Source organism: Gallus gallus, chromosome 5, assembly GCF_016699485.2.
Source record: "Gallus gallus isolate bGalGal1 chromosome 5, bGalGal1.mat.broiler.GRCg7b, whole genome shotgun sequence".
Taxonomy (NCBI): Eukaryota; Metazoa; Chordata; class Aves; order Galliformes; family Phasianidae; genus Gallus; species Gallus gallus.
The window spans coordinates 25,207,308-25,222,262 of NC_052536.1; the positions used below are offsets into that span (position 1 = coordinate 25,207,308).

The 14,955-nt window shown below is 38.7% G+C and overlaps 1 protein-coding gene across 3 annotated transcripts in view; it reads right to left on the reverse strand.

The window, feature by feature from the left end:
- ZNF106 (zinc finger protein 106) overlaps positions 1 to 14,955 on the reverse strand; it is a 36,588-nt gene that overhangs the window by 11,521 nt on the left and 10,112 nt on the right. The window contains exons 5-14 of one of the 3 annotated variants that reach the window (XM_421158.7): positions 11,668 to 11,862; positions 7,404 to 9,479; positions 5,823 to 6,444; positions 4,809 to 4,878; positions 3,710 to 3,864; positions 3,557 to 3,617; positions 2,908 to 3,243; positions 1,242 to 2,016; positions 784 to 839; positions 161 to 306 (exon numbers count right to left, since the gene is read on the reverse strand). In XM_421158.7, the coding sequence (XP_421158.4) occupies positions 161 to 306; positions 784 to 839; positions 1,242 to 2,016; positions 2,908 to 3,243; positions 3,557 to 3,617; positions 3,710 to 3,864; positions 4,809 to 4,878; positions 5,823 to 6,444; positions 7,404 to 9,479; positions 11,668 to 11,862 (4,492 nt within the window). Of the gene's footprint in view, positions 1 to 160; positions 307 to 742; positions 840 to 1,241; positions 2,020 to 2,907; positions 3,244 to 3,556; positions 3,618 to 3,709; positions 3,865 to 4,808; positions 4,879 to 5,822; positions 6,445 to 7,403; positions 9,480 to 11,667; positions 11,863 to 14,955 lie in introns of those variants that run through there. The other 2 variants (XM_046942643.1, XM_040701904.2) reach the window with 2 other exon arrangements.

Here is a 14,955-nt window from a genome sequence, read left to right on the forward strand (position 1 = left end):
ACAAGATGAAGGGGAGAGAAGAGAGGCTTGTAGAGTAAAAAAAAATCTAAGCACTCAAAAAAAAACCAGCTACCTCATCAACTACATAAGGCTTCACAAAAACACAACTGCAACCTTGTGACTGGAATTGTTCTTACACCATTGTCACAACCTTACTTACAACCAGATTGTAGGCACAAACAGTTTTGTCTGCTGAGCAGGTGTACAACAAATTCCCAAAAATCTGAATAGCATTCACTGCAGCCAGGTGTCCTTCAAAGCTCCCCTCTGTAGGTTCTTCATCCTCACCTGGCTCTGAAGACACCTCTGTAGAACAGAGACGCACATTCTTTGATTATATTAAGAAACACAAACATACTACTGTTTTTTGTTCACCAAACAGCAGAACTAGGTATGTAGGCTCAGCATCTTTATAGAGTTCACTGCAGTTCTCAGCTGGAGTCCGTAAGTGTCAGAATACAATATAAAATGCCTGAAAGATCTTGATATATCGAGTCCAGAAAGATCTTTAAAACAGCAAAAGGATTGTATTATTGTCTGTCCCACAGCCTCACAGAGACTGCGTAGAAGAACTGTTCATGGGGGATGGGGTGATAAAGGCTCAATGCACAAAGCTCTCAATGAGGGATAAGGTAAGTGAGCATGCTTCACTTCCTATGCTTTTTTTAAGTGTGCTTTTTAATTTTCATAGCTAAATTCCTCTGGCAGCAGTTCAGTCTAGACCCGACTCTAGTTCTTGCAATATATCATATGTAAACTACAAGAATAGCTTAAAAGATATACCTGATGAGTTCTTTGATCCTCTTAGTGATGATATAGAAGCCTGTGTCTCAGCCACACTGTAACAAAAATAAAGGTAGTAAGATTGGATTCTCTTTGCTCATTTTCCAATAAGTTATTGGCATAAGTAGTACTCCAAAACACAAGACTGCACTAAGCAGAAAACTGTCTGTAACAGGTTAAGATTAAAAATATTTTCCATGCAGCAGGGCTATGTTCCAATTGTTAGAGAGTGGTAGATAATGAACGTTTGTTAGTTGTATTAAAGAAGAAAATTCAATTTACAGCATACAGAGAGATTTCCCCTCAATTTGCAACATACAGACAGACACATTTCCCCTCAATTTTAATTTCCAAACAATATTAAGAATTACTGATGTAAAACTTTCCAAACAGGAAAAGAAACATCTTACAAGCATTGTTTAATACTTTTACTTTTGAGAGATCTACAATAATCTCACCTTCTTTTCATATCATCCCTATAACTTGTGCCAATCTCACTGGTAGAGCTCACTTCATCATAACCTGAGCAAGATGCCTCTAAGACTGCTTGGTCCACAGCACTGCACAACTCCCTCTTTGATGGGCTGTCTGGTTTCTCATCTCCTGACTCTGATGAACCAATGTCAACCACTTCGCACTGGGGTGTTGCAACTTCCACTAGTTCCAGAGAAGCATCACTATCATTCTCATCCTTGTTTCTAGCTGCTTGAATAGCAACTCCATCTCCTTGCTTTTGATGAGCGGATGTTGTAACTTTTTCTCCTTTAGGAACTTTTCCACTCTTGACCTTCCGGGTAGGCTTACAGTCAATTATATCCTGTTCTGTGTCACTGTTTTCTGGCACATGAGCTGCCCTCAGCGTTTTCTTTTTCCTTAACTTTCTTCTCCTTCTGTTCCCCTTTTCTGCTGGGACTAGAGTGTTTGCTGCCTGTTGTTCCGATGCTTCTGCTGACAATTTGGGAGTTTTATCCATTGGCATTTCTAGAAGGACTGAACGATTTGGAAGCAAGGTGCTACACTGATCCAGTAAAAAGCTTTCAGTCACTGTACCATTTGCTTCTCTTTTGCTGAAAGTAGACAGCGAAGGAGAAGGATTCTCTGAAAGTCCAGCCTTTCCCCTATCCACAGCAGGCTTGTGAATTTCTTGGTTAGTGTGCTGGAAACAAGCTGTCAGCTCTGATAGGGATATGGTTGCAGAGATAACTGGATACACTGATGTTTTCTGGATGATCTCTTCTGAAGAAAAGAGACTAGTGTTATATTCAATCTCTACAGCTATTAATATTTATGCAAAGTTTGCTTTCCTTGCAATTTTTTTGTTTATAATTAAGTGTGCATGTAAAGTACTGTAACACTGTAATGCCACGGAAAGCACAGTAATGACAGTATAGTAGCAAAGTCCTAGGCTGCAGCAAATGAGGATATGCTCAAATGAGGCAGCCGTGGACACAGAAACAAAGAAAAGAATCTGCTTATCCATGGAAGGTCTCAGGTATGCAGTGATCTTCAGCAAGGTACCCTTGACTCCATTTCCAACCCTTAAAATGAGGTCTGGGAAGGAGTGGAGCCATGATCCACACCTTCCAGTCACTCAGGAGCTTTGCATACAGCTGAGTTCCACTGGGTTGGCCCTGCCTTCTCACCAGGTGCTTAATTACTGTTTCAAGTCATGACTTAGCATTTCTGCTACAAGTACATACTCCTGTACATTGAAAGGATACATGCACATCTGCTCTTCCAGTCAGCTATTAGGTCTTTAAAAAATGCCACTGGGAAATAAAATGTTTACTAGTGTACAAGTATCAAAAAGCAAGGGGGCAAAATGTTCAAGTTTCTGGATGACTGGATGCTTTCGAACTTCTGAGAAAAAACCTTTGGTGAATCCTACAGTGCTGGCTTAAGATGCTGCTACCCTTTGCTGTGTTCCTTTACCTGCAGTCATCATTACTGTGAAAGACCATTATTAATCAACACAAGCCTTATGTGCCTCAGCTGCTCAATGAAAGTTCACCCCTGCACAACAGCCTGCAGGTTTGATACCCAGCTTGCTTGTTCTACAGAAAAAAAAGAATTTCTTGCATTTTCATAAAGCTATTTCTTAAAACAAAGAAGAGCCACACATACCATCTTTCTGCGCTACCACTTCTGTTCGTGAAGCACATAAAGAGCTCTGGAGTACAGTATTCGCATTTTCTTCTGAGGCTTCCAGAGACACAGGTTCTCGTTTAATTTGTACTGAGGAATCTGGAGGAGTGGTGAATGTGATGCCAGAATGGAATGGTGTTGATGTGTTTACATGAACAGAAGTTCCCAGTGGAGGTACAGGAGACAAAGTGTCCAAAAGTGGCAAGAAAGAGCCAGCAGGAAGCAAATCAGCTGACACCTGAGATTTGCTGCTTCTTCTCTCACTTGAGACACTACTGGGGAGTTGCTCTGACAGTTCTGAAGGTTCATACGTCTCTAATGGTAAAAGAGCAGAGGAAAAACACAGCAAAAAGTGAACAAAAATACGTGCATACTTTACAGATTCTTGCAAGAAGCCAGTGGTGTCAAGAGATCATTTCTGGCAGACAGACAAGGAATAGAAAAATGTGCAAGAAAATCAGTATATGCAGCGCTACCAAAGACAACGTATCACATCTGGACAATAAAGACTTCACTGTGGAAAGCCTAAAGTTTTGTTCCACTTTTTACGAGTGCAATTTTTACAAGACACTGAGTTCAAACAATATGAGTCAGTATTTCACTGCTATTGTTTCACAGTATCTCATACCTTGTAGCCCTTGCAAGATCTGGATTCTCTGACTTCTCAGCGCACTCATTTCCATGGTTATCTGCAAAACAGGAGTTTTTAATCACTTCTACTAACGGTAGTTTCTCAGGCTGCTAACTTCTAGTTCTGCCAGCCTGAAAATCCTACTGTTACCTGTTGCTTTAACACAAGGAACCGTTGAACCTCAACATATGCAGCCTGCAGGGCAGCTCTAGCCTGCAAGAGACTGTTGTCCACGCTATGCAGGGACTTGCTCAATTCTTCTTCCCTCAGTGAAATAGCCAACAATTGGTCTACTTGAGAACGTTCTGAAAAAGAGTACACATAATTTAGCATATAATGGTACTTGACAACACATTAAAATACGTGACAAGTGATACCTCAATAAACATTACCGCTTCCAAACATATAAACACATGAATTAGGTAAAGCATTAACAGTTGTACAAGAGCCTAAAGAAGAGCATCTATGCACAGGAACAGTCATATACTGCATAGAACAAAGTCAACAATTTCTCTTTAAATGATCTCAACTTTGACTGTAGTAACTTTTTTTTAAATCATAGTTTTGCCAGCACTGAACAGAAAGTCACCCTCCTTCACAAATATCTTCTGTTGAAGTATATATACACAGAAAGTACAAATGCATACTTTTCATTAATGCAATAAAAAAGGCAAAGACAAATTTAAACTAAACATGATATAAATTATTCAGCTAACCCAGAGGTCAAGAAAAGGCAGGTTAAGACTAAACGAACTCTATGATAAAATCATTTACAATTCAAAATAGCATCTGTGAGACTTCTGTTTGTAATCTCCTGACAACTTGCAAGCACTGTTTTTCAGTAAATATCCTCCTTTTAAGAGGTCCTCCGGCATTACAGAGATGCTCCAAGTCAATCGATTTCAATTTGTGCACTCCTCAGCTTTTTTCAAGTTAATTTCTTTCAATAGATTTACTACAATTATATGGTGATAGAACAAAGTAATAAAAACCCTTCCATGCATTAAATTTGACTAGTCACCTGGAAGCCAGGATTCCAAACAAGGACAGAAAGAGACCTAAATGTATCCAATTGTTCTAGCTCTAATTTTATAGGTCTTACAGATCTGACAAGAGTCCACCCTATGACCTTGAGCAAAAACTAAGACACACCAATGTAACACTAAGTAACTGCCACTACAGCCAAGTCACAATACCACTAGGTATTTACAGTCTCTATCCTAAACACACACACATAACAGTCACTCACCTTTTTTACCCTTGATTTTTCTTCTTTTATTCTTTCTTTCCAGACTGGGGATTTCAGGAGAGGATCCTTCCTACAAGTAAGATCCTTTATTAACAAAAGATGCAATAGCAATCTTGCCTAAATCAAGACAGCAAACATCCACCGTTATCTCAAGAAGCATCACTTCTAACCACAGGAAAGATTATGTATAATTTCGCGCATTCTTGTGTAACTTGTCCTTCCCTCTATTCTTAAAAGTGAGAATGAGAAAGTGAATGTCATGTTTTCATCCTAACTAAGATGAAATATTAACTAAGCAGGCAGCCTTTTACATGCTTAGATGCTCAAGACCACACTTGGTTCAGATTTTCTGCTTCATAGATTTAGTTGACAACCTAAAGGATGAAATTAGTGAGGAATTAAAATTATCACTTCCTGCATTTAACAAATCCATTCTGATTAATTTGATCAGAAGCTTCTTTTTTTTTTTACTGTAAGAGTAAGAGAAGGCAATTAAACAAATTCAGGTGGAGAAATTTCTGGCTTAGAGACAGATAGGCTACCATCTTCAATCTTTTTCTACCTTATTTTAAGGGTTTGGTTTTGTAAAGAGGACTGTCTTCCCTTGTTTGACCATAAAACCTGAAATATCTATGAAAACAAATATCTACTACAGTTTAGCTTTCATTTCAGTTTTAGAACACCAAGATCCTCACTGCAACACTACTTTCACAGAAATATTTTAACAGCTTATTTACTAGCATAGTATGCTCCTCACTAAATCAAAACTGAAGAGCATTTGTAGTTCCTACTAATAAAAAAAGGACTAACCAAAAATCTTGTGCTAAAAAAAGCAGAAATGTAAAATATTTTTAAATACAATTAAGTCAAATAAGCAACATAAACCTATCAGCATACAGGGCAATAAAACAAAGAGAAAGCCATCCTTACAGAGACCATTCTAAAGTGGTCACAACCACTGACTGGGAAAAAACATTTTTAGCACACCAAAACTGCACAGAACTGTACACTTACTCCCGTCGCTCTTCGTTTCTTTCCAATTCCTTGGCTGTCATTTTGCTCAGTGCCAGAGGTGTAGCTACTGTCCGTAGCTGCATCTATGTTATTAGACACTGCAAGAAGTACATCACTTGAAGCCAGAGGATTTTCTTCTGAGATTTCTAACACATTCTGTTTTTCAAGAAGAGGTGTTCTCTTATCTAGACTGTCTTGCTCTGCTTTTGTGAGGCCAGTGAGCTCAGAAGCAGCCTGTAGGCTGTGTTTCCTTCCTGTGGTCTCAGTTCTTTCAGATATAAATGGTGACAAAGAAAGAGAAGAGGTCTCCTGTTTCGAGTCAGCTTCAATATCAACACTTGCCTCGTATCCAGATGTTATATCACGTAAGTGTCTGGCTGCAACTATTTGCCTTTCCTCACATTCTTTTGCTTTGGGTTGTTCACTAAAAAAGCTGTAAGCAGAAGGGTGTCTGTCTGCAATGACACTGCTTTCAGAAAAGCTACGTTTTCTAGCTGACCCAGGCACTGCTAAGGAAATCCCTTCCCACTGGAATCCTTCCAGAGTAGACAGATCAGATTCTTCACCAAGTTCCAGACACTCTTGATCATTTTGAACGAGAGGCACCATTTCTATACCAAACCTTTAATAAGAAAAAGGAAAAAACACATATGTAACAAACCATTTGAATCTAAAAAAAAAAAGACTCCCCCTTTCCTAACTGCACATTACCATTTGAAAACATCAGCAACTCATTAAACTGGTATTCTGCAGTTTATGTCTCATGCAGCAAAACAGTATCTTCTGTGTATCACAAAATCATATTTTGTTGCTAAGAACTGACAGGAAGATTTCCAAATCAAAAAAAATCTCCATTAGCTTTCAGGGACTCTAAAAACTTGAATATCATCCAGAAGATCTGTTCATCACTCAAGCAATGTTAAAGCTGTTACCTTTGCTTCTCAGTGTCTTACAAAGCTCAACTCTGAAGCAAAACTTCAAACAGAAACAAAACTGATCATTTTCAGAACTAGCCGTAATCCAGTTTGGTACAAGCAAAGATTACATATTTTTCAGGAGTCTGCAAAACCCTCAGTCCCTCTAAGAGGCTTAAAGCATGAAATATTTTACAGTCACTCTAAACACGAACTGCTTGTCAGATAAGAACAGATTAACATTTGAAAAGGGAACATTTATTCTGTCCACAACAATGCAAGCATTTCTTGTAGTCCTCAGTACAAGAAGTAATTGCAGTAGTGCTGTTCACATCCTCATTATGTTTTACATAATTCTGTTTACTAGAACCTGAAACACAAATGTGTTCCTAGCATCATATATGTCATAACGTCACATATTCAGGTATTAAGCAGCTATTGTGAGCTGACCAGAATCTGTTCTGAGCAGCAAACTCCTGTCACTTATTTGTGGACAAACTGACACAGAAGCAATAAAAAAATCCAAGTACTTGTACATGCAAAAAGATGGTTTTATCAAAATGCTTCATTATAAAGTCTACTTTTTAGCATTCTGAAATTCACTTAAGATGAGGGGAAAACAACCCACTCCCTGAAACACACACAGTTACACTTGAAAGCTACCAACCTTGGTAAGCCTTTGCCAAGTTCCTGTTTCTTCTTTGAAACTTGCTGGATGACTTGATCCCAGTTTACATTTCGCCGGGAAGCACTAAGAATCTGCCTGAGAGTGGGCTTAAGCCCCGACTCTTTCTCAGTCTCGCTTCTACGATGGCCACTGACATTCCGAATGCGCCGTGCATTATTGAGGTTGGGCTCTGGAAGGTGTATTCCCACTTTGCTCTTCAAACTAATATGCCGTGTCAGGTCTCTTTGCAGAGAGGCAGGGAGGCCAAGTTTACTTAAATCAGGAAGGAGACCTAGCGATTGACTTCCTCCTTTCTGCAGCTCATGGTCTGAATGATTTTCAAAACCTTCCACTTCAAAGCGACCACCTGACTTGACATTCTCTTCATTCACTTCTCCTTCCTGTGAGGAGGTTTTCAAACCCACCTGCAAGTGGTCCTGACTGTTTGATGGAGAAACTGTGGATTCCATCTGACACATGGAATCTTTCAGATCAGCAGATGCAATGCTTGAAGCAGATGGCTTTTCATCAACATCCTTTTCAGAGGCAGCAAGTTTACCTTCTGGAGTGTCACAGAGTAAACAAGAACTAACAGAAGGACTCAGTTTTTCAACTCTTATTTCTACTTTCTCTGTTCCTGTTAACTCATCCTCACTCACATCTTCTAATGAATGTAGTCTGAACTTGTTTTTCGGTGATGCTTTCCCAGTTTCTTCCATATTCTGATCACTAGTATTCTTGCAAGAGTTTAAGGAAGCATTTTGTAAGGAATGGTTAGACTGAACATCTTTGGGTTTTTGTTCTGCTTCACCTAAGTTATTAACAGGCTCCCCAGGATTACTGCTAAGTGTGTCTTTGTTGCTGCCTTGTAAGTTACCAGCAGATGCACCATGCAGCTCTGATGAATAAGAAGGCATATTGTCAGCTTCCAGATTCAGTGCTTTCAAACGGTTCTGTTCTTTGCTACTAGGTGAGGATAACAGAGACTTGACATTTTTTAACAGACTTTTTGTGTCTTGCTTTTGGGAAGACAACTTTATGTCCGTAATATTTAGAAGAGGAGATTTCAGCGATGGCATCCTCCTACTTCTGCCATCATCTTTGTCAGGCTTTTCATCACTAGAATCAGGATAATCTAGGGTTACATTAGAAGGGGGAGATGCTTCCCATTTTTTAAGTTTCAGGAGGCTAGCAGTAGCTTCACAAGTTTTCCCTTTCACTGATGATTCAGTAAGAGGCAAATATACAGAATCCATTTTCTCTGTAGCTTTAGAAACATCTTCAAACCATGATTGCTGCTCCGTAGATTTTTGGGACGGATAGGGAGTCCAGCGATATATTTTATCTCTCGAAGGGCTCCCACTTTTTCCACTGTTTCTTGGAGCCTTGCTTTCTGGTTGCTTGGAAGTACCAAAATCCAATGCTCCCTCAGAAGGAAGTTTATCACTAGTAAAATCAAATGAGTCACTCCTATTATTTCGATCCCTGTATGGAATAACATCAGTCATGTCTTTCTCCTGCCACTGCCACATATATCTTTCCTTATTATATTTAGCTGGCTCTAATAAATATGCATCTCCAGAGCTTCCGAAATTCCAGCTATTTGCACCGTGAGAATTAGACTTCCAGTTTCCTCCATAACTCTTGCAATTCCAGCTAGAAAAATTACCTGTTCCTTCTGTGTGCCAAGTAGAATTCCTCCCTCTGGCACTGTGATGCCAATTTGATATTCCTCCCCCTCGCCCATTTGGATGCCAAACAATTCCAGAATTCCCATAGTTATGCCAACTTGAAGAGCTTCCTGAAACATTTTGGTGCCACCCAGAACGTCCCCTTGGGCCAGCTGGATGCCTACTTATATTAAGGTTCCTCTGGGAGTGTGAAAATTTGCCCTGTCTAGAATTAATATAATCATCCCTTTCCCATTTCCAGTCCCTTTGTGATACATTATGATGATGCCACGATGACTGATCATAAGCTTCTCTTTCTTTGTATGTAGCTCTCTCTTCTCGCCTCCTCTGTGATCTCCTGTCATCGCATTCTGTTTCTTGGTTTGTACAGCATTGCTCAACTTGCCTACAAAACAATTTAGAAGAAAATAAATTCTGATGCTATTCCACTGAAATCCAACAGAATACAAGTCCCATCCATTTAGCTTGCACTAGGAAGATGTTTTATTTAAGAAGAAATGCAGACAACTTACTGAGCTACTACCCTTACTGAGGTCCTGTAGCGGTTGACTTTCAACTCTAGTGTTGTGCCTTTAGTTCAACCTTGCATTTCAAATTTGCTCCTACAAGAACAACTGATATGATTCAGGGATATTTCAAGGCAAGCTGTCAGAAAGCTTATTTTTGTTGTACATTCTTCGCAATTCGAGGAATCATGATAGGAAAAAAAGCTAATAAGTTGTCAGATTTTTTTTCCTGAAGACTCTGTTGGTACTAGACAGCATAACTAGAGTGAATTGATACAAAACAGAAGGAAAAAAAACAAACTACTGAGAAAAGTAGTTATTCTATAGAGAATAGAGAGAACAACTGAGATCATGTCTCAGTTTATAAAGCTTATGTTAAAACACAGATATCGCATATTCACAGAAACCATACCTCAGATACAAAAACCTATTTTGTCTTGTTTTAAACAACAAACCAGGAGTCCACAGCATGCAGTGTCTGTGAGGGCCTCCCAGAAGCACTATCTACTGCCCTTTGAATAATACTTGTGGTTGGCAGTCTGTCAAGAGCATGTGGTAAATTATCACATGTACATTTAAAGATAAATGCTACCTTAACACTGACAGCTATTCCCAGGGTCAGCACTCTAAATATATTGAGTATTTATTCTACCAAATGAGGAATGCTTAGTAAAAGTTTTTATTTCCAAAAACTGATCTAAGTTTTTGGAACTAACTGATCCAAAAACTGCGCTCTAAGTTCCTGGACAAGCAAGACAGGAAGCTTTCATACCACGCTCTGCCAAAAAAAAACCCAATTGATATGAGTAAATTGAAATTTACATTTTACCACCTTTTAAAATTTCAACACGTTCCAGTTTTACTAGAAGATGCACAAATAGTTTGTCTAGTCAGAAATGGGCTACTTTATAAGCTAAACTGAGCTTTAAGACAAGAAATAAAATAAACGATGTCTCAGTGATACCTTTAGTTCTAGAAGCTGACTCAACTAGACTATGATCTAATGGAAACAGTTTTGCTGTAACATTACCCATGTGATTTTTTCTTTCCCCAAGTCCATATCCAACTGAGAGATTTTATAAGACTTTGTCTCAGAATAGCACTGTACTAGCAACACTTTCACCAGAGAATGAAGAAAAATGACTTTGTTACCATCTACATCTACTATTATGAAAATATGAGCACCACGCAGAACAGAGACACTCTAGTATGCTGAAATGGATTCAAAACAATAACTACATTTGTGTATTTTAAGGCACTAACTGAATTTTCCAGTAGCAAGAGCTTCTTTCAAAAAGAATATGGCCCTTTAGTACCATTGTAATGCTGTAAATGCATTGAAAAAATAAATTCCCAATTGGAACATCACATCAGCAACGCACACTTGCAAAGTCACATGCAAGATAAAAGGCAGCACTTGCTCCTGTCCGCAGCCTTCTATTTCACAGTGAGTCACAAGAATTATCTTTAGCTGATGATAAGCAGGAAGATAAAACAAGTAAGAAACTTACTTAATGGATTGTGGGATTTTCATTTGACGTTAAAAAAACAATCCAATTCATTAAAAAAAAACAGACAGATCAAAGGTTTTAAACAAATCACGTTCACCAACAGTTCTGAAAAGGCTGGGTCCCTGCAGAACCATCCTCCCATCACACTGAAGACAATATCAGCACTACCACTACATTTACTAAACCCTCCAGTTAAAATGAATATCTCATGTAAAAATAACAGCATAAGTACTCTCAAAGCATAAGATTTCACATTAGGGACTTGAATGCTACAGCACAACTGTTTTTTTGTTTGTTTGTTTTGTTTTTATCTACAATGGAGAATAGCTGTAACTCCCTACAAATAGTAGACCAACAAAACAAATGCATTTAGCAGAATCATCTTTACAAATTGAAAACTACAGTCACCACTTAGTTCTCCCAGGCTGTTCTTGTAACAAGGATACTGACTATATACAGTTTACATTTCATGAGCACCTAGTCCTTAGGAGCAAATTACAACCACACCAGAAGCACTCTTATAATGTTACAATTAAGAGAAGAAAGGAAAACTCACCGGTTCCGTTCCTTCCTTTGTTTGATTAGTTGAATGAGTTCTTTGTCAAGGTATTCTTCTTCTGCCTCTTCTTTCTCTTCTGCTTTATCATGGGCATCAACATTGTCTTTGTGTAGCTGGCTGGAGATGTGCTTGGCATATGCTGACAAGCCCACCAGCGTCACCCTGCACACCTGGCACTCATGGTTGCTGTCCCTAGGAAGAGAGGCAGAGGGTGGGCTTTTGGTTCTGCCAACAGGCATGGTGAATTATCTCTGGTCTTACTTTGTTTCCTCTGAATGTGCTTATCTTTAGCCAATGGTCTGTGTTCAAGGCTATTAGGTTTTGCTCGGTATGTTTAAGTTACTTGAATTCTGTTTGGTTTTTTTTTTTGTTGTCTAGGTTTTTTGATGGTAAGTTTTTAGAAGATTTTTTTCCAACAATCAAGAGGTAGAAGACTTGGTAATAGAGCTGCGTTAAACAGGAGGAGGAATTCGTCTTGAATTGTTGTACTCAAAATCTTTTCAGAGGAAACATAGTGAGCGAGGAGGCAGAATGGAAGGCTTACAGAGCTAGCAGGAGCTGCTCTGAAGCCCTTCCATGGTGCCAGCTGCACTGGAGAAGCCTGGTGACAGCTTCTACATTTAATCTTTGCCTTGAGCCTTCCCCCAGTGAAATTTAGAAAAGGGAGGAGGCAGCACATGGATACAGCCAATCCTACTACAGCACAACCTAAACTGGGACAGCTGAGACTGCTGCCTGGAATCTAAAGACTCCACAGCACAGCAAGCAATGGGAGGGTGTCTTCAGTTCACTGTACTTTATTTGGTTCAAATGTGCATGAGGTCTGCTTTCCACTTTAGAGGACATATCTTAAAAAATACAGTAATTATTTCAGCTGGAGGAAGTTGACAGCTGTGGCAGACAAATGGTTTCACTCATGTTTCAGTGAATACTGGACTAAGGTTACAATTTTTTTCCTTTATTTTAAAAATCTAAAAATACTTTATTTGTTCTCCTGACAAACCCAATAGAAACTCCACTGTTAAGAAAATAGGAATTTAAAAATAACCTAAACAAGGAAAGCATGTCCACCAGTTAAAAAAGGACAAAAACATGAATAAGTGTAATCCACTACACACAATTCAGTTGGAACAAGTTCAATTCACTGTCTGCTTCCACAATGTTTCCTACTACTCTGACATTTAATTACTACAAGTAAATCTACCTAACTGCATGGTACACTCGAGACTGAAGTCTTTTAACAGCAGTGCTGCTTTATCAGCACAGATCATAACTGCGGTCAAGCAACTGGGATCCATAAAGGAAAAGGTCAAACATGAATCCTCAGTTTTTAGAAAAAAGTTAAAAGTAAAATGAGAAACAGATCATAAGACGCACCTTCACTCAAAGTACTAAGCCAGCATCCTTATGTGGAGCACTTAATGGAGCAACAGCAGCAAACTACCAAAAATCAATGTTTTACTTTTCCTGGAAGTTTGTTTTTCTTCCTAATGTAGTTGAGAAATCTAACCAATTAAGTCATCCAGACACAATCACAGCAGGTTAAGTAGACTAATTCATGAAAATTACACTCTTCATATTTCATTTCAGATTAAATATTTGGATGAATTTCACTTATGAAAGAGGTAACTTACAAATACAGACTGTTTTCTGGAGAAGGGTGTACTGCATTTTGCTAACTTCACACTAATAAGCAATCAAAGCATATATTCTATACATATACTCAGTCTGTTTTTATTAACTCCATATACAATCAGTGGATTTTACTAATGCATTGGAAGAACACTCTTCATACACATAAATGGACCAACTATTAGTCTTAAGGCAAACTGTACAAGGAAGCCTCTTGCTGAAAAAGGTGCTCTGTCTCTATAACATCACATTTACATGACAAGGACACTTCAACAAGAAACATGCCTCAGGAATACTATTACATCTTAGTGAACACCCCAATTCCTTCATAAGATGCGCATTTACATTCTCACATATAACTTCTATCACTCACACTTGCAGACTAAATGCATGTACTGTTTCTAACTGATCTCAGACAAGTTCACAGCTGGGCTACAGACAAAGTTGCTTCTATCACAGGTAACACAGGTGTGTAACTAGGTACTAAGCTGTGGCTCTTAGACCACTTGACTGGTAAGACTCAAGTGGGTAATCATTAGAACGCTGTTGTGCCATTAATTTCTAAGAGAAGAAACAAAACCAAAAAAAGCCTCATACTTCCTTCCCTACATGGACAACTACTTGAATTAAAGATGAACTGCTTGAGAGCTTGAATGGTTATGCTGAAGTATTTGACTTTTATCACCTCTTCTGCTACGCTATTGCTACTGATATCAGCCAGAATTGGGCACGCTCTCACCACATGTATATTTCCCTACCTTAGAAGTCAGGGCTTCAGTTCACCTGGAACACCACAGTCTCATTCTTTGACAAGGAGGTCAAAAGCAGTTTGAAATAAACAGGAAAAGTGTATTCTCAGAGTGACAGCACTCAAGAGCTTTATTTTCTGTAAGCATATTTCAGATGCCAGACTTCAAGAAAAAGAGCCTTAAGAAGTTTGAGAAAGCTGTTCTAGCCCTTGAGATACCAAATTAAATTTAAAAGAAAAGCATGAACCAATATGTGCATCTCATTTCTCTAGAAATGAATTAGAAGCTAAAATACATTAAATTTTAAGCTCACCACTTTTCTGTTCTTGCAGCCACTCTAATCTCAGAATTACTACCAGAAGGTCTAGAATAGAAATGCTCTACAAGTTAACTGACCAGAAGCCCTAAATAAACTTCTAGTGCTGAGGGCACTCTGGTTTCTGAGCAACCACTTCCCAGCTGTTCAGTAACAGAACAAATTCTTTTCACTCTCAGCAGACAGATATCAAATACTATGATGTGCTTGATCGCAGGCACGTTTTCAGAATGTTCCCAGCTGACAAGGCCAGTTGTGTGGGGCACAGTAGAGATGAAAGCAGGATGACCTGGGGTTTTTATTATTATTAGTTCTAAATAAGTAGCAGAACTTGGAAAAAAAAAACAGGAGTCTGAGCAATGGATTGCAACTGCAGCAAAAAAAAAGGGCAGTGGAAAGCAAGAATTTGTTTTTTTGTTTTTTTCCTTTATGTTTTCCATCTTTAATCCAAAGCAATTTTTATTTGAAAAGAGCTGCCAGAAGCTGCTTTCACACATTTTCTCAATGTGACATAATAAAAATTGAAGCTGGAGACAGATTAATGAAATATCAGATGAAAGTAGAAATTGGGCAATGGACGTTACTTAC